Source organism: Melozone crissalis, unplaced genomic scaffold (genome assembly GCF_028551555.1).
Source record: "Melozone crissalis strain CALT ecotype California unplaced genomic scaffold, PUWL_Pcris_2 ptg000005l_1, whole genome shotgun sequence".
Lineage (NCBI taxonomy): Eukaryota > Metazoa > Chordata > Aves > Passeriformes > Passerellidae > Melozone > Melozone crissalis.
The window spans coordinates 42,162,523-42,183,423 of record NW_026535783.1 but is presented as its reverse complement, the minus strand read 5'-3'; the positions used below and the strand labels follow the sequence as shown (position 1 = coordinate 42,183,423).

Here is a 20,901-nt window from a genome sequence, read left to right as displayed (position 1 = left end):
AGTCTCCTTTCATGAACTTTTTCAGGTTTATCTTCACCCCTTGCTTCAACACCATCTGATAACACACATCTTTTCCCAGCATTATTTTTTTAGTTAGAGAAGTAAGAGGAATAGCTGAGATGGCTAGACTTGTTCATAGTTGTTCTCTATGGAGGAGAGACGGCTTCAGGGAGACTTCACTATGGCCTTTCAGTACCTCAAGGGGGCTTACAAAAAGGAAAAAGAGATTTTATAAAGGCAGGTAGTGACAAGAAAAGAGGCAATAGCTTTAAATTGAAAAAAGGCAAGTTTAGATTAGATGTTAAGATGAATACTGTGAGGGCTAAGCACTGGAGCAGGATGATCAGAAAGGCTATGGATGTCCCATCCCCAGTAATGTCCAAGACCAGGCTGGACAGGGTTATTGAGCGACGTGTTCCACTGGAAGGTATCCCTGTTCACAGCAGTGAGTGTTGTAACTAGATGATCTTTAAGGTCGCTTTGAACTCAAGCCATACTTTGATTCTCTGATTCCATTGATATTTTGTCTTGAAGCAAGTGCAAAGGCTGTGGTTTGATGGGTATGTGCACCAGGTATATCAGGTTAGGGCAAGTCAGATTTACCTCTGTTGTCTTCCTTAACAGGTTGTGCTCATGTCAGCTTTGTCACAGTACTTCAGTGGGGAACTACCAGATGATTGGCACACATATATATACATATATCCTTTTTTAAATGTTAGCATGAGCAGTGTTAGGTAATAGGTTATGTATCTCATTAGCCTTTTTCATCGCACCAAGGCATTAAGTTTTTACTTTGGGAGAATAAGCATATTAAAGGAGAGTGTAGGCAGTTGGGGATCAGTCTTTTTCCCCAGATAACAAGTGGCAGAATGAGAGGACAGTCTTAAGCTGTGCCAGTATTATGTTTTGTTTTGTTTGGGCTTTTTTGGTTGGTTGGTTTTGGTGTTTTTTTTTTTTTTGTTTCGGGAGCTGTTTTCTCCCTAGCGAGCGCTGCCCGGTGTTTCCCGCCCGGCAGGAGAGGCACGGCAGCCGCTTTCCCGGTCAGGCGCAGCCTCCGCTCCCGCCCGCGGCCCGTGACGCGTGTGGCGGGCCGGGCGCAGGGCGGGCCCGGCGGCCATGGCGGCCATGGCGGTCGTGGTGCCCGATTACGAGTTGGCCGAGCTGTATACGCGCGCGTTCCGCGTGGGCGCCCTGGGCCTCGGCTGGCGGCGGCTGCTGGGGCCGCCCGACCTCTCGCTGGCGGCGGAGGCGGAAGAGGAGGAGGAGGAGGACGCGGCCGCGGCGGCGGCGCTGGGTTGCGCGCCGGGCACGGCGGCCGAGGTGCGCGCCGTCTGCAGGTGAGGCAGGCCGGCTGTGTGCAGGCTGGGATTTGCGGCTCCGGTGCGAGGGGGATGCCGGTGGCCTCGCCTGGCGCTGGTGCGGGGAGGCGACTGGTGCTGTCCTCGCACGCCGCGGCGTTTCCTGGGGAGAAGCGGAAGGTGCTCGGGCAAAACCGCTTCAGAGCAGCCTCTTCCGGACCTGTGGCACGCGTTTGTTTCTATTTCCCGAGTAAATACAAAGTCATAGACTGTCAGGGGACTGGAATGGACCTAATAGCCCCATGCCATGTGCAGGGACACATTCCACGAGACCAAATAGCTTAGAGCTTCATTCAGCGTGGCCTTGAACACTGCCAGACTTCCAGCATCCACAGCTTCTCTGGACAAACTCTTCTAGTGCCTCACCCCCCTCACAGTAAAGAATTTCTTCCTAATACCCAGTCCAAATTTGCCCCTTTCTCATTTGTACTGAATACTCCTCTTGTAGTACAGTTCCTTATGAAGAGTTGGTCACCAAAATCTCTGTAGGCCAAAAATGCCGTGAAGGCAAACAGTTTTTGTGGAGGGTAGTGCTCCAGTTGTGGAAACCTTGTTACATCTGTGAATTTGCACAAACAGTTTGGTGCTTAAAGTTGCATGGGTAAACATTTAGTAACATGGTACGGGTTAAGTACTTTAGGGCACCTGAACGTCTTAATGGTTTTAGGAGGCAGCAGTTGTACAATGAAACATATACCTTATACGAAGAAATAAGCCAGGCATATGTTTGTATTAACAAAAAATCATAAAATCACAGAATGGGTTGGAAGGAACTTGAAAGATCATTTTATTCCAATCCCTCTGCCATGGGCAGGAACACCTTTCACTAGAACAGGTTGCTCAAAGCCTGATCCAGCCTGGCCTTGAATGCCAGGAATGGGCATCCATAACTTCTCTGGGCAACCTGTTCCAGTGCCTCAACAGCCTCACAGCAGAGAACTTCTTCCTAATGCTAATCTAAGCCTACTCTTTTAGTTTGAATCCCTTAAAAACATCGTTTAGAGTAGGTAAATGTTCAGGTAGCTGGCTGCATACAGTACCAGTTGAGTGTCTCTTGGTCTTTAGCCTCCACTGACTTGTTTTTCTCAGGGCTGGTGGTGAAGTCAGGGGAATGTTAATGCTTTGTGGGTGTTGAGGCAGCAGCAAATCTAACATGCGATGGCTGGAAGGCTTTCAGGTCACGTGGATAGTGAGAATTGTCCTTCACCTGTAGAAGAGGCCTGATTTCTGGCAGTAATTCCTGTAGAAAGCATCACAGTTGGTTATTTACCTGTAGTCTGTCAGTAAGGAAGACATGCCAGAGTTCTGATCCTATCTGTATAACTTTGTGCTTCACCTGTTACAGTTCTGGTGGCTAGCATAAATTTTTACCATTACTAGACTTAGTAAAAATAAAGGATTATATTGGTTCAAAGAAAAAAAAAGTATTCTGAAGTGGCAGAAACTGTGACAATTACTCTGTAAGCTCTTCCAGTCTAGATTGTCCCTGATTGCTCCTGTGCTGTGCCTTATTCTCTGTGGCAGCTCTGTTGCCTGAACCTGTCTTTGCTGTTTTCGTTTGAATTCCAAGGTGGTGGTTTCTTTATTTTTTCCCCCTCATTCCTTCTCCTTTTTTTCTTCTGTATTGCTTTCTTCAGTTTACCTGCTGCATTTCACTTGCTGTCTGCATTTGCTAGTGTTACAGAGCAATGCTGTCTGCTTGAGGCTGAGTGTACTGGGAACAGTGGTCATTTGGGAAAGAGAAAAAAGACTGGTGATCTATGAAGGGGAGAGAACTGATCATCTGGCAGCCTTTTGTTGGCTTTGCAGGAGAATTAAGCTAAACCTGCACATCCTGGTGTGACCTTTCCCCTGTTCAGACTAGAAATCCCAATCTATAATCTCCATGTGCTTTCGCTGTTAAATTAAATGTCCCTAGCCTCTTGAGTCCCTCCTTCACATTTGCCAACCTCAAATCACCACTTCTGATCACTTTCATTCACCGGTCTTGAGCTGCCCATACTCCTGTCTGGAGGAGAGATGAGAACACTGGGCTACACCAAGATCTGTTCTATGGTATCCTGGGATCACATTTATTACTGGTATAAATATAACTTTATAAGTGCTGAAATGAACACATAATGGATATAAACACAGATTTTTCTGACTCTACTTCTGAGGAAACTTCTGACAAATTAAGTAGGTTTTCTTGGGGTAGAAGAGAGATAGGAAGATGCGGATACTCCTACATCTATTTTTAAAATCAGGTAAGATTAAAATAATCTTTCATGGATTCAGGATGAAGTTTTTCAATATCCATCATTAAATCTTTTTCAGAATAGTTGCATAGTGTACGTTTAAGTACTCCTGACAATGTAGGGTCTTCTGGTGAGGAGACAGGGTATCATGTTTAAATGCTGTTTAACTCTTTGAGCACCCCAGTGCAATGTGGTTATTGTGGGATGGTTTTGTGGTTTTTTTTAAACTTTTTGTTTGTTTTGTTGGGTTGTTTTTGTTTATTTGTTTCTTCATTTTTGTTGCTGTTTTGCTTGTTTGGTTTTGGGTAATTATTATTTTTTTTTAATTCTGTTTTCTTCCTGTAATACATTTCTGCAAACAGAATGCAGGAAAAAATTTGTGTCTTCCCTCACTTGCATTTGACTCAGTAAGAGTGCCTTGCATATTGCTCAAGTGGTATGCTGATAATCGTTGTAGAGATTGGTCGTGTTTTCATCTTAAACAGATGTAAAATTGTATCTTTTTCTGGAAGACTCTATCATAATTCTCTTAAATAACCAAGATGTCAAAAAAGTAAAATTCTGAGCTTTGTTCAAATGCCTCAGGAATCTGTAAGTAAAGAAGTTTACCTTGGTATTCGTGATTGGTGCTTGAGTGACTGAAGTCCTTGAATGTTGGAGGTGCTGAGTTATGTTATTCTGTTTTGTCTTCTGTGTGATGTGTTCCTTGCATGTATAGGGCAGGCTAAGCCTCAAATCACTGTGGGTTTTAGGTAGGTCAAGAGAGGTGAGGCTTGCAGGTACCTCATTCAACTTCAGCCCTAATTCACCCTCTTGTTTTATTAGAGGGGGTAGTTGTAAATATCTCTTGGGATGTGTTATAAAGCTGCATTAAGCTAGCATTAACGTCTTAACGTATTAGTATTTAGTGTCTTGTGGTATTAGTGTCTCAAAGGTGATGAAAGTACTACCTTTAAAATATGTGCAATGTAAAGAGTAATATGAACACTGTAACCCCTTATTAAAAAGTATCAGGCCAAATACTAAAATATCTTGGAATATCTAAAAGAGAAAACTTGTTGTGCTGCTAGAATATCTAGGAAAAGTAAAGTCACAGACTTTGAAAACTTCATTGGTAGACTGCTTCCAAGTCTGCATTTCCAGAGAGTTCTCTTTAGCCTTTTTATTTCTGATCACCTAAAAATATCTTTGTAAGGGACACAAGTTTACATAACACTTGGCATTTGACTTTTTTCAGGAGACACTTTCAGCTATTGTTCCTCATTACCGTCCTACACTTCTCCTTAGTTTCCATTAAACAGCATGGTCAGTGTTTTCCCCTCTCTGTAACTGAGTGCACTGGGTGAATTTGTCATGCATGCAGGGAATAGTCTTGGTGGGGACACAGTAATATCCCAAGCTTGCAGCAGTCAGGAGTGAGGTGTTCTTAGTGAAAATTCTGTATTGCACACACTTCTGTGTCTTAGGTGTCTGACACTGACTTAGCCTTCATTTCTGAAGGGATCAGCATATAATTCCTGTTTGTAAAGCCTGGCTTCCTGAGGACAATGGACCAAGTATTGCTTACGTGGTTCCACTGGCAGCAGAGTTATGCTGGGGGAGCTCTGGCATGGCCTGTGTGTACAGCCATGCAGCAAAGCCTTTCCAGGCTTCAGTGCATGTGATACAATACATATGTAATTAACTATTAGACAGATTTTCAATACTAAAAAGGATGCTGTGCTTTTCTTTTAGAAATTGGGGGTTTCTGACTTTCAGGAGTGAGAGGTGGCAGTACCAGTGCTTGCAAGCTTCCATGGGAATTTGTCAGGGGTTCAGTGTCAGTATCCCTTTACACTAGCTGCCTTCCGTTCCTCACAAGGAAAAAGAGAAAGCAGTTTTAGTGTCAGCTATTTTACGTGGTATCTCTGTATAGCAGCTTTTCCAAGAATATTAGTTTTTTCCCTGAAACAGGCAGTTAATGGTCATGGTGTAGATAGCACAGCCAGAGATCCCACCTAGGGCTGTGAGAAGAAAGAAAAGCACAAATATTTTTGGTAGGTTCTGACATATTGTTGGTGGGTTCTGGCACAGAAGGGAAATGGGAAACTGTCACCTTTGATGCAAGTGCAACTTCACAGTGGTAGGTAATAAACATTTTCTGATCCTGCATATAATTCCTGTGATGTTTAAAAAACTGAATACAAAGTCATTTTCTCAAAATGGTATATTTATATGAATATTATACATATTCAAGTGCCTTAGGCTCTTTGGTGTATAGGATCACTGATCCATGTGCCAGGAGTCTTTGGATAACTTGTTCATGTTGTCAGTTTTACAGAAAGGATCAGTTGTGAGTTGATTTGTCTGTCAGGGCATGTCCTTTCCTTGATTATGTGGTTGCTCATAACAGCACTATGCTGCCTGGCGAAGAGCCCCGTCTAAAAGGTTGAACTGTGTTCTACAAACTGCTGTTCTCCATCTTTCTGTTAGTTAGATTAGTATTTCTCAGCTGTGTTTCAGTCTATATTTGATGCAGGATTACCTTGGTTGTCTCTGCCTCCACTTCCTCAACTGTGAATCTAAGGATAAAATCCATTCTGTTTCCAGGAGGTTGTGGTTCATTACTGCAAAGTTCCTTTTAAAATACTGCTTCTGAGAGAATCCCATTTTCTCACTAACTTAAAAAAAATTCTGTTTGAGATGAAAACTGTGAAACAGAAAGTTTAAAATTTTGTTTGTTGCTGAATGGCAAGTAACTGAACAATAGTAAATTTATATTTACTGTCAATACTGAATGACTTTATTGGCTCATCAGAACAAAGCCATCTGTCCACAATCAAAATTTTGTCTCTGACTTTTGCTCATTTGTCAGCTGGTAATAGCTGATTCCAGATTTCTATTTCTCAATTACTTTGAATTCCTATGCAGTTCCACTCCAAAGGGTTATTCATTACTGTAGTGATATTATTGCTGACATGGGGAATGTTATAAGATTATAATGAAAAAGAATATAAAGAAACCATAAATGTTATTGAGGGTAAATGGTATAGTCCAAGAAGTTTTCCTGGACTTCACCAGTGGTAGTTTTGTCCCATAAAGAGATGGGTTTGCACAAGACTTTGCTGGGATCCAAACTGCAGTGGACTTAGGCGCTGGAGTAATCCCTGCCTTCATATGGTTTGCAAAAGTGAGAGACAAAGGCAATCAAGTCTGGTTCAAAGCCGTTCTCTGTTTTAAATATTTTTTCCTCAGACTATTTTTAAGCTGGATAAAATTTTATTGTGATTAATGCAAAATGCTTCTGGGAAGGACTGGAGAGGAGGGGATGTACATATGATGATTCCTGTGAATCTGGTGTGCTGCAGTGCACAACCTGAAATGGGAACTCATATATGGGACCAGGTGGTGAAACCACCTCCAGGTTCCTGCACTTCTACACAGACTGTGAGAAATCACTGCTGTGTCCAAAGGGGATAGCTCTAGATTTAGATTAGATATCAGGTAGAAATTGTTTACTGTGTAGAGTGGTGAGGCACTGGAACAGGTTGCCCAGAGAATTTGTGGATGCTCCATTCCTGGAAACGTTAAAGACCAGGTTGGACCTGCCCTTGAGCAGCCTGATCCAGTGAAATGTGTCCCTGCCAATGGTGCTGGGGGTAGTGGAACAAGATGATCTTTTAGGGTCCCTTCCAGCCCAAACTGTACCATGATCCTGTGATTCTGTTATTTTTTTATTGTTCTAGCATTGATATGTTAATGTCTTCTGAGAAAGAAGAGGACCCAGATGTTATTCCTGAAGATAGCAGTCTGCTCACTCTTCGGTATGCTGTTACAGTGCTCTCACAGTACCCTTGTTTGGGGTGGGTTGGGAAATATGACTGGCTGCTTGTTCCCTTTACAGGCACCCTACAGAAATACCATAAGGGCAGAAACACCAGCTTATGATGGCATCATTGGTATGAGTCTTCTGAATGTTGCTTAGGAACTTTTTTATTAAGATATACAGAATATGTCTTCTTTCTTGTTGGAAAAGGATTTCTGAACCTAGGTGCTTCTGAAGTGGTGCCTAAGTTTGGAGTGTGCAGGGGCCTTCTGGTAATCATGTGTGTGAGGTTCCTGCAAAGAAACCTATCTCATACCTCTAGTAACTCTCAGTTACTCTGTAACAGCCAGACTGTAAGTACTGATGCTGTATCCAGATAACCTCTTTATCTGAGCCCACTCTGTTTTGTTGAGTTTTGGGTTGTGCATGGAATTTATTGATATATCTGGTGCATTTCAGAGGATAACCAATATATGTAAGGTTTCTATCAGCCGACAAACTTGGCCACTTCAGGCCTTTGCTGTACTTTACATAGCACTAATGTAAAGAAATGTGTTTAGAAATGTGATCAGTGTTAAGCCTGATTGTTACTGAAAACCCTTGTGGAGGTCTGGAGGATAAGTAAACTTACCCTGGATGTTAAGGATTGGGTGTTCATGTAGTGGTTAAATACATGTATTTTAGTAGGTATTCTACTTACGGTACTCTTTCTTCTATAACTGATAATGAAGGTTTGGGTTTTGGTTTTCTGAAGTGTCCATGCTGTGGGGCTGAGAAGTAATATTTGTGGGTTGTTTCTTTCCTTGTGCTTTGCTTGAACATGAATTCAATTTTTTTGAAGTGGAAAGAATTGTTGAAACTGGTTCTTTAAAAGTCACAAAGTGTTTTCTCCTAGTAAAACCTCTTCAAACATTTTGCTGTTTTTTGTTGTGAGTGTAAAATTACTCACAAACCACCTGTCATTTGCACATGAGGGGGAAAAAACCCACAAGCTGGCCTGTGCACTCTCAGGTTTTATGAAAGTCAGGAGATGAGTGTTTTAAGTTAGTCTGTCCCACTAAGACAGACAGGAATCCTGCTCTTTGAAAGCTGGTCTGTAGTAGTTTATGTCATTTAAAAATATGAAATTCTTGAAATTCTAAGTGGAAATTGTTGAATGAAATTTTGTCTTATGTTGCTGCCTCTCAGAATTCGGAAGAAGGCCTTAGAGAGGAGAGAAGAAACAATTATTGTGGATCGGGCTTGCAGACAAGAAACTCTTACTTATGAGATGGTAAGCTACTGTAATCTTATAGGCTCTCAGGAGCCAAAATCCAACTTCTGGTTGCTTTTTCATTCACCTCTATGAAATGTACACTGTAAATGTTTGCAGATACAAGTTCACTGGTAGTGATTAAAGATAAAGACATTTTATAGAAAGATAGGACAGGAAGTCTGCTCTTTACTGTCTGTTAGTACTGGATGTAGTTAAGGAGGAGCTCCATCTTGTTACCACTATATGACTGCCTTTTTTAAGTGCTGTGAACTTAGAAGTAGACATAGAGCTAGACAAAATGGGTAATGTTTTGCTGCTGGTGTCCAGTGTTGGAAACAGCTTCAGTGTGTGAATGATTGTGAGCTGATTTCAGTAGGGCTGAGAGAAGAAAACAGTAGCAGCACAGTGGTGGTAAATTCCTAATTCTGAGCTTTGTAAACCGAGTTTTTCAGCCATTCTAAACTGGAACCAGGAACCAAGAGTGTAGTAATCAGCCTCTGAAGAGCCTTATTGGAATTTTTAAACTGTGCTTAATAAGTTTGGGTTTTTTTAATGATTTCTTCTTAACCATTGAAGTCCTAAACAGCAAAACCTCATTTCATAAATGTTCATAGAACCATTAAGGTTAAAAGACCTTTAGGGTCATTGAGCCCAACCATTACCTTTAACACTGCCAGATCCACCACTAAACTGTGTCTCTAAGCACCACATATACACATTCTTTGAACTCTTTCAGGGACAGTGAAGTGTTGGAGTCCATGGGTTTAGCAAGCCATGAAGTGCTGTAAAAATTAGGAACAGAAGTGTAGTGAGGAAAGAACCTCCTGTGACTGTTAGACTTGTTTTTCCTCTTGAGGTTTCCTGGTCTGTTGAGAGTTATCATGTTTCAGAGATCCAGGCACATTATGTAAACAACATGATGCAAGTGCTCGGGCTCTTTGTCTGGGGAATATCTGAGAAAATAATAGCAACAGAAACCTTCATAGAGGGTTTCAGTGAATACTGCAGTATGCATTGAAAGAATGAGCACATGGTTATTTATTGCATTCTTTAAGCAAGCTGTGTCAGAGGAGTGATTCTGTGGTTGGGACCACGATGCCTTTGTACAGGAGGAGAGCAGGAGTTTGGAATGTGTCACATGAAGAAGGCAGGTGCAAAGTAGAGAGCACAGGTGTCTCTGAGTCTTACAGGAGTACAAGTTCCTGTTCCTAAATCTGAGGAATACTCCATGCTGGTGGGAGGTGTTTGTGCAGGAACACACTCTTGATTTATTGGAAAAGGAGGAAATGACCACAGAAAACTACCTTCACAGCTGGGCTATGTCTTAAACACAAAGCAGGATGAAAATCTAGGGATCATTTGTTTCTTTTCTGATACACAGTACTGTGGCAAGGGCAGTGCTGCGTTTTGGGTTTCAGTTTTGGAGAAATTATGGCCTCCAGCTATGTCTAGCTTCCCTAATAAGAGGAAGAGCTGCACTGACTGTAATTTTCATATATATCATTCTGTGTATATTTTGTAGATTAGTGTTTCCCAAATTAAGGGTTGCAATCTCCCTTTACATATGAAAGCGTTCAGTGGTGAAAGTTGGTAGCAGCTGGGTTCCATGAGGGCAGAATGACAGCAGCCTCTAATACCTTTTTGTGGGGCGTCTCAATAGCCAAGGAGCAGCCAGCTGTCTTGCAACAAAGGTGAGAAATGAAGAAACATGCTTGCAGTCAGTAATTGGAGCAGTTTCTCACCTTTCCACCTTGGAGGAAATAGGCTTTTTCCAATTCAGAAAGCTGCATAGTCAAAAATGAATTAATGTTCCTCAGCATTTCTCAGACCATTGCCCAGTGTTTATTCTGTGTGTGTGTGTGTGTGTGTATATTTATGGTTGCCAGTATAATATATATATGTGTGTGTGTGTATGTTTTTCCAGGAGTCACATGCAACTGGAAAGAGGCCAGATGATCCAACAGATCTAATTGAGGAGGGAGAACTACTTTTAACTCTGAACATCTTTTATCCTCTTATATTTCAGAAGGTTGGTATGAAATTCTCTGGGTTGTATTCTGATTATTTCCTATTCAAATAATATCCTGCTCTCCCAAGCAATTAAAATCAGTGAATCTACTGGTGACGTGGTAAACTCTTCAACTCTGATAATTTCTTAAGGCTTTTTCAGAATCTGGCTTTCATTCGGTTAGTGGTTTACATAACAAAACTGTTACAATAATTACACAGTAGTTAATTTACTTTACAGAAAGCTCAAAACTTGAAAATAAATACATGAAAACAAAAGTACTTTTTCTTGATTTCGGATAAGTGAGCTCAGACTTTGTGTCTTTTCTGCACTTTATGATGGAGAATGTAACATTTGAGTTCCTGAATAAAACTATTAAATACCTGTCTTAGGAGAGGCTGTGGCAAGATGCTGTTCAGAGAAGTGATGTGCCAGATGCTGCCAGTAATGACCTTAAGCTGTCAAATGAAGAGCAGTGCTGATGCTGACAAGTTATAATTTATCTGGGGTTTGTATTCTGTGTTCTTTGTAGCATAAAGATCACAAACCCTTCCAAACAGTCCTTGTACTGGGCAGCCAGAAGCTCACTGAACTGAGAGACTCGATTTCCTGTGTCAGTGACCTCCAGATAGGTGGTGAGTTCAGCAGTCAGCCAGATCAAGCACCAGAGCACATCAGCAAGGTAAAACTTTCTATGTGGAACCCTCTACATGTATAGGAGTCTTGAAAACATAGAAGGGGAGGCAGAGTTTTGCTTCATTGTTTTGTCTTCAGCACTAAATTCAGCTGCATTGGTTCTGCCTGTTGGTTGCACTGTAAGTAAATACTTCATAGCAGCATTGCCAAGGTGATCTGTTTTGTGCAATATCAAGAAAGATACCATAATTGCTACTGCTAGGAAATAGAAACAGAAGCAGTGAGTTTTGCGTAGGTATATTTCTGTGAATAAATTTTATTTTGAGCTGGATTCTGAAACACCAGAGGTAATAGCTTAATCCCACTAATAATAAAAAGCCAGACCATCCCACTGTGCTTTGTTGTTTGCAACTGGATGCTAATCATATGTAGGGATGAAGATTATTCTTCTCTCCCAAAACTGCTACGTATTCTCTTGGTATGAGCAAAACAATCATCTCGTTGACAATATTGAAATTGAGTCATTTTGATTATACATCATGTGACATTAGATAGAATATCAACATAGAATGGTTGACGTTGAAAGGGACTTGTGGAGGGCATCTGGTCTGCTCCCTCTGCTCAAGCAAGGCCACCTACAGCTGGCTGTTCATGACCATGTCCTGACATTTTTTACATATCTCCAAGGATGGAGGTTGCAAAACCTCCTTGGACGACCTCTGTCAGTATTCAGTCACCTGTGTCAGTAAAGAAGTGTTCCTTGAGGCTCAGGAGGAGTTGTGTGTGTTTCAGTTTGTGCTTATTGACTCTAATGCTGTCACTTGAACTGCTAAAATGAGCCTGACTCCATCCTCTTTGCACCCTCCCTAGTGGTATTGTGTATGTTAATGAGATTCCCCTACCTGAGCTTTCTCTTCAGGATTCTGACTCGCAACTTTCTCAGCCACTGCTTTTAGGAGAGATGCTGCAGTCCCATCATCTTCATGGCCCCTGTGGGACTCTTTCTCCAGTGTGTCCGTGTCTCTCTTACACTGAGCAGCCAAGAACTGAAGACAGGCCTTTCGGTATGGCCTCAGTAGTGCTGAGGGGAACTGAAGGATTGCCTTCCTTGACCTGCTAGTGGTATTTTATCTAATGCAGCACAAGATCCCATGTGCTCCATTGGCTATCCTTTTTGCAAGGACACATTGTTGCCTCATGTTCAATTTGGGATCTACCAGGTTCCCTGAGTCCTATTTGCCTAGCTGCTCTCCAGCTGAGTGGCCCTCAGCATATGGTCAATCAGCTTGTTTATCCCCAGGGGCAAGACCTTGCACTTCTCCTTGCTCAACCTCACCAAATTCTTGTTGGCCCATTTCCCTGGGCTGTTAAGATCCCTCTGGCTGGCAACAGGATCATCTGCTGTATCAGCCACTCCTTCCTGTTATGTGTCAGCAGCAGAGAGAGTAACAGTAACAGATAGAAGTGAATCAAAGAGTCTGAATGTAAAACACATTTCTACTACTGTGTCTTCATGCAGATGATCTGAGAAGTCCTGTCTTTGGAAAAGCAGCGTCTGCTTTTCCCGTGTTTTGGCAACCTAGAGTTAATAGCTCAAAGAGACCTCTGGGCATAAATAAGCATCCCCAGAGTGGTCTGATAATGGAGTGCCTGGTTGTCCATGGTTTTCCCATTTAGAATAAATAGGGATAATCTTTAGTGAGTCCTTGAAGGGTTGCTGAGGGAGAAAAAGAGGCTCAAGGGAGACATTATCATTCTCTACAACTATCTGAAGGGAGGGTGAGGACGGTATAGCCAGGTAAGGGGTCAGTTCTCATGGGTAACAAGAGACAGGATGAGAGGAAATGGCCTCAAATTGCACCAAAGAAGGTTTAGATTGGTTATTAGGAATGCAAGGGTGATCAGACATTGGAACAGGCTACTCAGGGAAGTGGTGGAATCATCAGCCATGAAAGTGTTCAAAAATGTGTGGATGTGGCACTTGGGATATAGTTTAGTGGTGAACATGGCAGTGCTGGGTTGATGGTTGGGCTTGATATCAGAGGTTTTTTACAATCTTGATGATTCTACGATTCTGTTCCAACCACTTCCTGGGACCTCAGCATACATAGTGGTCGCTTTGGAAGACAAATGCTTTCACCATGAATGCCCCATTCCTCTTTTCCTCCAGCTCTTATTGCTGAGTGCAGCATCATATGATGTGGGATATCCTTTGGGTCAGTTTGGGTCAGCTCTCCCAGCTACATTCCCTCCCAGCCTCTCACCTAGCCCCAGCCCACTGGTCTTGGGGAGACTTGGAGAGACAGCCTTGAAGCTGTGCAAGTACTGCTTAGGAGTAGCCAGGACACTGGTGTATTATTGACTCCCCTTTGCCAAAAATGCAGAGCATGCACAGGGGCTACTGTGGGGAAAGTTAACTCCACACCACATTAACTCTCTGTGCATTTGATCAGAACACAAAGTACTTCTTACTGAGGTGACAGAGAATTATTGAAGTCTTGTCCCCTGCACACATGCATGTACACATGCACACATGCACAGCTACACATGAGAGCACTTCCTGGTCACATCTGTGTAAACAAGTCAAACAGGCAATCCTGGAAGTTCCAATCACCTCACTTCTAGTGTCTCACAAGAAAATCCATCATCCTTCAAAATTCTTCCTTAATTACAAAGTTTGTCACATGTAGACAGTCCATTTGTAACATTCTCTTCCATCAAAGATCATTAACAGTTTATGGCACTCATACCAGCAGTGCAAGAGTCACCAGATGCCAGATCAACTCCATTGCCGTCACTGTGTTCTCTAAACCATATTTCTGAGTGCCACATTCGCACAGCTTTTCAACATTCTCAGGGATGAGGGATGCTGATCTCACCACTTCCCTGAGCAGCTTATTCCAATGCCTCACCATCACCTGCTGATGGGAAGTAGGGAATAAATAACTTTTTTTTTTTTTGCTTTGCTTCTGTATGCAGCCTTTGCTTTTTCTCCTTTTCTGCCTTTCTTTGAACCCATGAGCTTGCTTGTCTTACTTTGTTTCCCCAGTCCTGGTAAGCAAGAGGAATGAGAGCAGGTGGATAGGTATCTGGTAGCCACCCAAAGTAAACACACTGCATCTTGCTAATTTTTTAAAATACTGTACTTTTTTTAAAGTCAGCACCTTGTAATTACTAAGTTTGTGCAGTGATGCCTGTGTTCTTGTTCTGTGTTTTTGTAGAAGTCCATAACTTCTGTGATGGGGACTGAAATAAGAGCATTACAGTAACCCGTACTGGCTTGAGAACAATATCAGCAATATCAGCAGAGTAGCTGCGTAGTTGGCAATCAAATGAGCCCAGTTTGTCACACCAGCATCTACAATCAGAACAGAACTTTTCTTAGACACCTGTAGAATGAGGTCTCTTAATATAATTTAGATATCTAACATGCTTGGATTTTTGACATGTTCTTGTTTAAGGTGTTTATTCTCTCATAACACTAATGGAGACTTCTCTCTCTGTCTCTCAGGATCTCTACAAATCTGCCTTCTTCTATTTTGAAGGCATCTTTTATAATGATAAAAGATACCCGGAGTGCAGAGATCTGAGCAGGTACGATATTTGTAGATGTTGACTGAGGAAGAAAGACCTTAAGGAACATTTGTTTTGTTTATGACTTGTGGTGTTACAGATACTGGAATGTCTAGAGTATTAAGCTGGAATGGACTTTCCCTGCTGTTTTCCCATGATGAGTTGGTTTTTAGAGAAGTTTAACTTTACTTGCTCTACTTATTCTTTCCATTCACTTCCCTTTTGAAAAGAGTATGAATCCATTTTTTAACCTGCAAATGCTGTTTTGCTCTGTTGAGATGGGATTTCTTTGTAAAGTGACAGGTGGCATTTTGTACTGGGTTTTTAAGTGCCTTCGCTACTTGTGATGGGAATCAAAAGACTTGCCTGTAGATGTATCAGAGCTAGAAGATGTGTCAGAAAGACAACAAGCTCAGCTGTGTGGCAGTGGTTGTCCTGCTCAGTCTTGAAAATATGCTGAATGCCTTAATTGTAAAGTTAACATGAGGTCTGTGTGACTGATCAGAAAAGAAATTTGATATTTTAAGGAAGCATGATATTGCTGACACGGTAGTGAGATTTAGGAGATCAAAATGTTTAAAATGGTTGGTATGGAAGAGCTGACTCTTGGACCCTGTTGTTCTGCCAACTTTGTATGTGACTTCAGGGAAATCCATATTTTACTTCTTGTCTTTCTGTCTGTGAACAACAATGGTCTTCACAGAAGGGCTTGTCGTAGCGTACACAGCTGGTTAGATGCCTTGTGTGTAGAAGTGTGCTGAAAAGCCAGAAAGAAATTTTCAGTAGCCCTTCCAGTGCTAAATTTTGGAAATGTAACTACACTTGTCAGCTTTGTGTTTTTCCTTGACAAAAATGAAATCAAAAAAGAAAGCTTTTTAATACTTTAAAATGAAGTCATTGACCAAGGGGGCAAAATAACCTGCTAGTAACTTGAATTATTGGACTACTTAAAAAGTATTGTGCTGCAAACACACCTGGATGGGTGCCATCAGGAGCATACACTGACTAAAACTCCTCAGGAAGCTGCCTGGTGAGGACTGAAAGGCAGATGTTTCACAAGAACAGTGGACAGTTCTGTAGTGTTGTAGTATTGCTGTGAAATCACCTTAAATTACTACCAGATGTTTTGATTTCCATCATTTAACCATGTCTCAGTGAAGAATTTTGCATGTCCCCAAGGTATCTTTTCTCTGTATTCACAGTTCATAGCTTTGCTATGCTGATGGCCTTTCTGTTTTCAGAACAATTATAGAGTGGTCAGAATCTCATGATAGAGGCTATGAAAATCTTCAGTCTGTCAAGATGGAGGACTATGTATTTAATGATTTATCCCTCAAAATTGGCTTTCCATACCTTTACTGTCACCAAGGGAACTGTGAACACATCATTATAATCACAGATATAAGGTAAGTAACTATTCTTTGGGAGTCCTTGGGCAAATGAAAGTAAGCCTTCTCTGGACAAACTTCAGACATTAGATTCTGAATGTTTGGTAGACTAACTTATTTGCTGTAAGATTGTTCTGCTGGCTTCTGCAGAGCTTAAATTTTTCTTCCATATACATGGGAGTATCTCTGAAAGAAAGAGAGTAATCTTCCTTGTTTTTTTCTTTTTCATTTGCATACAAAGACTGCTTTGCAATTAGTGTGCTATGACTGCTGTGTAACAGGAATGGCAACCACAGTGTCAAGATCTTTCCATGTAGAGCCAATGTGTGGCAGATTTACATTCTGATTCTGGAGCACCAGGGGGCAGAATGTTGTAGGCTGTGGCTGGACTCAACTGAACAATTAGTTTGAACTTGAAGCTGAGGGGCAGGAACTGAAAAGATAAAAAAAGGAATGGAAATAGTGGGCTGAGATGGATAGGCCAGGAAGAGAAGTGATGTGATAGTGACCATGAGGTGGCAGCCACATCAACAGTAGAACAATTGTGTAGACTTTGCTCAGTGAATAACTAGAGAGAGCATTCCTGTGGTTGTCTGCAGTGAGTAATGTTCTGTTCAGGAGCCTGATGTATCAAAGTGTTTATAATACATGGTGCTTTCCAAAAGGAGCATAACCCAGAGAAAAGCATAGATGTTGCACATGAATTATCTGAAGATTCCCCTGACAATAGTTTCTTAGTCTGCATAGGAAATAAAAGCTTTAAAAAGACCACAGAAAGGAGATGGTCTGAAGACTTCTGTGTTACTGCACAAACTGAATTTACTTGTGACCAGAAAATCCACAGATGATGCAACTAGCAGTCTATCTCCAGATCTTCATCTATGTTAAGAAATGTTAAGCAGAAGTCGAGTCAGAGTTTACATAGGAATTTAAATCATACCCTATCTTCAATGTCCGTGCTTATGTTCAGATAAATTTCAGTATGGCAACATCTTTATTGCGTGTGTTGTATTTATTTATTTCCCTCAAGGCTTATTCATCATGATGACTGTCTGGATAGGAATCTGTATCCCTTGCTGGTCAAGAAACATTGGCTATGTACCAGAAAATGTTTTGTGTGCAAGATGTATACAGCAAGGTATGCTACATTCTTGATGCTATTGTTGTCTCAATTCTTTCTAGGTGCTGCTGCTAACTTTAAAAAACAGTAAAAATCAAAGCTCTGTATGTGTTTCGTAATAAGAATAATCTTCACTCTTCAAGCAGTTGACCTCTGTCTAACCAGGAAAAGGCTTCCTGCAAGTAGTGTTCATTTGGAATTGATTCAGCAGTTTCAAAAGAACTAAATGAGTAGGAGATTAATTATTTGGCTCATGCTCTTTTCCATATCTAGAGACTGGCTATCTTATCAATTACTTTTGAAAATCCTGCTTTTGGGGGAAAAGGCTGTGTTTTCCTCCTTTGCAAGATACATGTTTTAAAATAATTTACCAAAAATCATACAGTGCTTTTGTTTAATCTAGCATCTGTGCAGGTATAGATCTGTCCAATAATAATATACTAAAATCTGGAGATTTTTTAAAGGCATTTAACTTGCCCCAAGGGAACTCCTAACCACTACCTGAAGACTGTGTGCTCCGCAGCTGTTCTTGAAGGAATTCTTTATGATTTTCTGCCTTTTTCTTAAAAGAGCAGAATATTTTTTCTTTAGGAAAACTTATGTTCTCAGCCTCTGTTTGACACAGCAACTGTGTCTTCATTGTCTTGCTTGTTTGGCCTTAGACTTCTCTGGAATCAGGCAAAGACCCAATTCCCCCTGAGATGGGAGTCCATCCTTGTGTTCCTAGCAGAGCCCTGAGGATGCCTTCACAATATAATCTGTGAGGCATTTGGCCATAAGGGGAGGTGGAGCCAAAGGGTCAATATGGGGGAAGGATGGGATGGGGAGGGCATTACCAGAGGTGATGTAAATGCATTAAATTAAAACCAAGATTAAGCACTAAGCTTAAGTGGGGACATGCTAAACCATAGACAGCAGAGCTGCTTTGGCTGGCTGTCCAGTGTGTTCTAATCTGTGCAGATAACATCTGTAATCACCAGAGGCCTTCAGCTGTCGTGGCCTCTTGAGTGCTATCATAAATTAATTACTGATTGCCATGGCAGGCTCTCCTTAAACATGTTAACTTGTGTTCATGTTAACTTCAGTGCTTGCTGGAGTGTGCTGCAATCCTCACCTTTTCATGTCTGCATCATTTGGGTCCTGCTTTTAGACTCCTAAATGGTTTTGATTACTCAGAGGAGCTTGGGTCAGTACACATCTGCTCCATTTCACAGTTTCTTGCATTAAGGAAGAAAAAGATTTATCTTTTATGATTTAGATGGCCAAAGGGTGGACAGAAGATTCCTGGTTTGTTTTGTTTTTTGAATGCACTGTACCAGCAATACAGGTTTAGAGAGTTTCTCAGGAAGTGCTGCTGGAGCTGCTGGGGTTGACATGGAATGGGTGTGGAGTTTGGAAATGAGCTGCATGCATGGGATAGGAGATATGTAATATAGGTAGAACCTTGTGTTTATAAAATTATTACTGTTGTTTGTTGCTGCCATCCCCAATCCTGAGTAAAATGTTGAGATGTTTGCCTCAAGTGTGTTTCACTCATAAGAATACACTTGTGTTTTGTAACCTGCAGGTGGGTAACCAACAGAGACAGTCTGGCACCAGAGGATCCTTGTTTCTTCTGTGATGTTTGTTTTCGGATGCTCCATTATGATGCAGAAGGCAATAAACTGGGAGAGTTTCTTGCATATCCTTATGTTGATCCTGGGATTTTCAACTGAAACTGACATGTGCCAGGATTAATTCAGTGAATGACATTGTTGAATGTGTTACTCTGGCTGTTAAAACCACTGAACAGCTTGGGGTTTGAGCATACTGCTGGGTTTCATGTCAGGTGTGTAATCCTCTCCTGTGAGCAGGAAGGAGCCCTTTGCACTTGAAGACTATCTGGTGTGTTTTTCTGAGTAAGTAAGTATGATTTTTACAGATAAGTTGGCATGCAAAAATGTAATACACTTTTACAACATTCCAGTAGTTTGGATGCTATGGACTATAAATATGGATGTTTGAGAATACCTGGCAAAAGAAACCATGACTTTAAAAAGCTCTGTGTATCCAAGGCTTTGTAAACCTCTGTGGATGAGAACATGGTCTGTATATATCTTACCTTGAAAACTCTGGTGGTTGCCATATTTGAACAAGGATGGGTGGCACTAAATTTGTAGGGAGGAGAACGCTTTCTGAGAGAGAATCTCAGAATGCTGGTTAAACTCTTGGGTCTTTCCTACAAATGAAAGGTTACATCTGAAGGCTTTTGCTGTCCCTGGTTTCTGACTCTGAGGACTGATTCTGTAGAGAAGAAACTGCATTTCACCATTACTGAATTGTAGCCTGCCTTTTAAATAATTTTGCCAGCTGTTTACAGTGTATGAGTGTTCATTGTGCACCTTTTTATTTAGTATCATTCTTTTATTGTAATGTAATGGTTTTTTTAATTAAAATGTGGCAAATTTGTAGTTCCTACAAGTCTCTTGTTAAACTGAAACTTTGTTAAGACAGGATATTCTTTTTTTTTAAGTGTTCTGGAATTAAGAGTATGTTAGTGGCAATATTTGTTTTCGGAAAGTTAGAGCTAACTGCCCATACAGAAAAGTGACAAACTGAATCCTGTTGAAGTCCTGTAGCTGCAGATTCTGCCAGTGCTGACTTGATTATCTTAGATGTCTTGAAACACAGGTATCTGAAGCACTTGCGGGACTCCATTGATCACTCCCATATCTTACTGCTTTCTAGTGGTGTATTAAGTCATTTGAATGTAAATCCATGCTTTTTTTAGGAAAAAAAAAAGTTTCTTTTTCTTCCTGTCTTGTAAACCCGCCAGCTGTTGGTCTGTGTATTTCAATGAACCAACCACTTGTAAAAGGTGGTGATAGTTCTCTTATCCTTCAGGAATCTGCAGAAAATGGAATGCCCTGCCCATGACAACTGTGACAAGTCCAGCTGCTGGGGCTGGACTGCTTTGGGGCGCTGCAGCAGCTGCTTTAAATGTCCTCTACTATACAGCTCTAGTTGCAACTTCAGCATTTGCCTCACAAGTTGCTACTCCTCATCTTTCCCCTATCTTCTCCTCTTTCAGCTGTCTCCCATAAATACACAGCCTTCCCAGTCCTCTTTAGTATTGGATGGGGGATCATATAGAGAGCTAGCTTGAGTTCTAAAGCAGCAATCAGTAGTTTTTTTGTGGGGGCTTTTTTTTTCCTTCTTTAGCCGTAGAGAGAAGGGATTGGCAAAATAAGAGTTTACTCTTTCATTAAATTAATTTGCCTCAAATATGCTGTCTCTAACACAACCCATTTGTCTTCTTAATTAAAAGTTAAGATCAAATATATTTCAAAATTGGTGTCCCTGCAGATTAAGAAATTTTAGTGGGTCATTCCCATACTTCCAGTAAGGCAGAGAGAAGCTAGTCACAGTCTGGGTGTGGGAGTTGAGAGCATTCAGTGCTTAACTACAGAACAGAGAAGAATCGTATTAGAAGCTTGCTGATTGTATGATGTGGTCCTCTTTCATATTCAGTGATGCATCTT

At 41.3% G+C, this 20,901-nt stretch overlaps 1 protein-coding gene across 1 annotated transcript; it reads left to right on the top strand.

The window, feature by feature from the left end:
• Positions 1-1,104: 1,104 nt before the first annotated feature.
• SNAPC3 (small nuclear RNA activating complex polypeptide 3) lies at positions 1,105-19,107 on the top strand. The gene is made up of 9 exons (XM_054288263.1): positions 1,105-1,337; positions 7,321-7,398; positions 8,589-8,673; positions 10,580-10,684; positions 11,196-11,345; positions 14,811-14,893; positions 16,114-16,278; positions 17,291-17,398; positions 18,948-19,107. Exons 1-9 carry the CDS (start codon positions 1,117-1,119, stop codon positions 19,093-19,095), a joined length of 1,143 nt encoding a protein of 380 aa, XP_054144238.1. The 5' UTR covers positions 1,105-1,116; the 3' UTR covers positions 19,096-19,107.
• Positions 19,108-20,901: the final 1,794 nt, after the last annotated feature.

Coding starts and splice junctions, on each gene's coding strand:
- SNAPC3 (XM_054288263.1), top strand. CDS start 1,117: ATGGCGGCCATGGCGGTCGTGGTGCCCGATTACGAGTTGGCCGAGCTG. Junction 14,894..16,113: donor GAGTGCAGAGATCTGAGCAG/GTACGATATTTG, acceptor TTCTGTTTTCAG/AACAATTATAGAGTGGTCAG. Junction 17,399..18,947: donor TGCAAGATGTATACAGCAAG/GTATGCTACATT, acceptor TGTAACCTGCAG/GTGGGTAACCAACAGAGACA.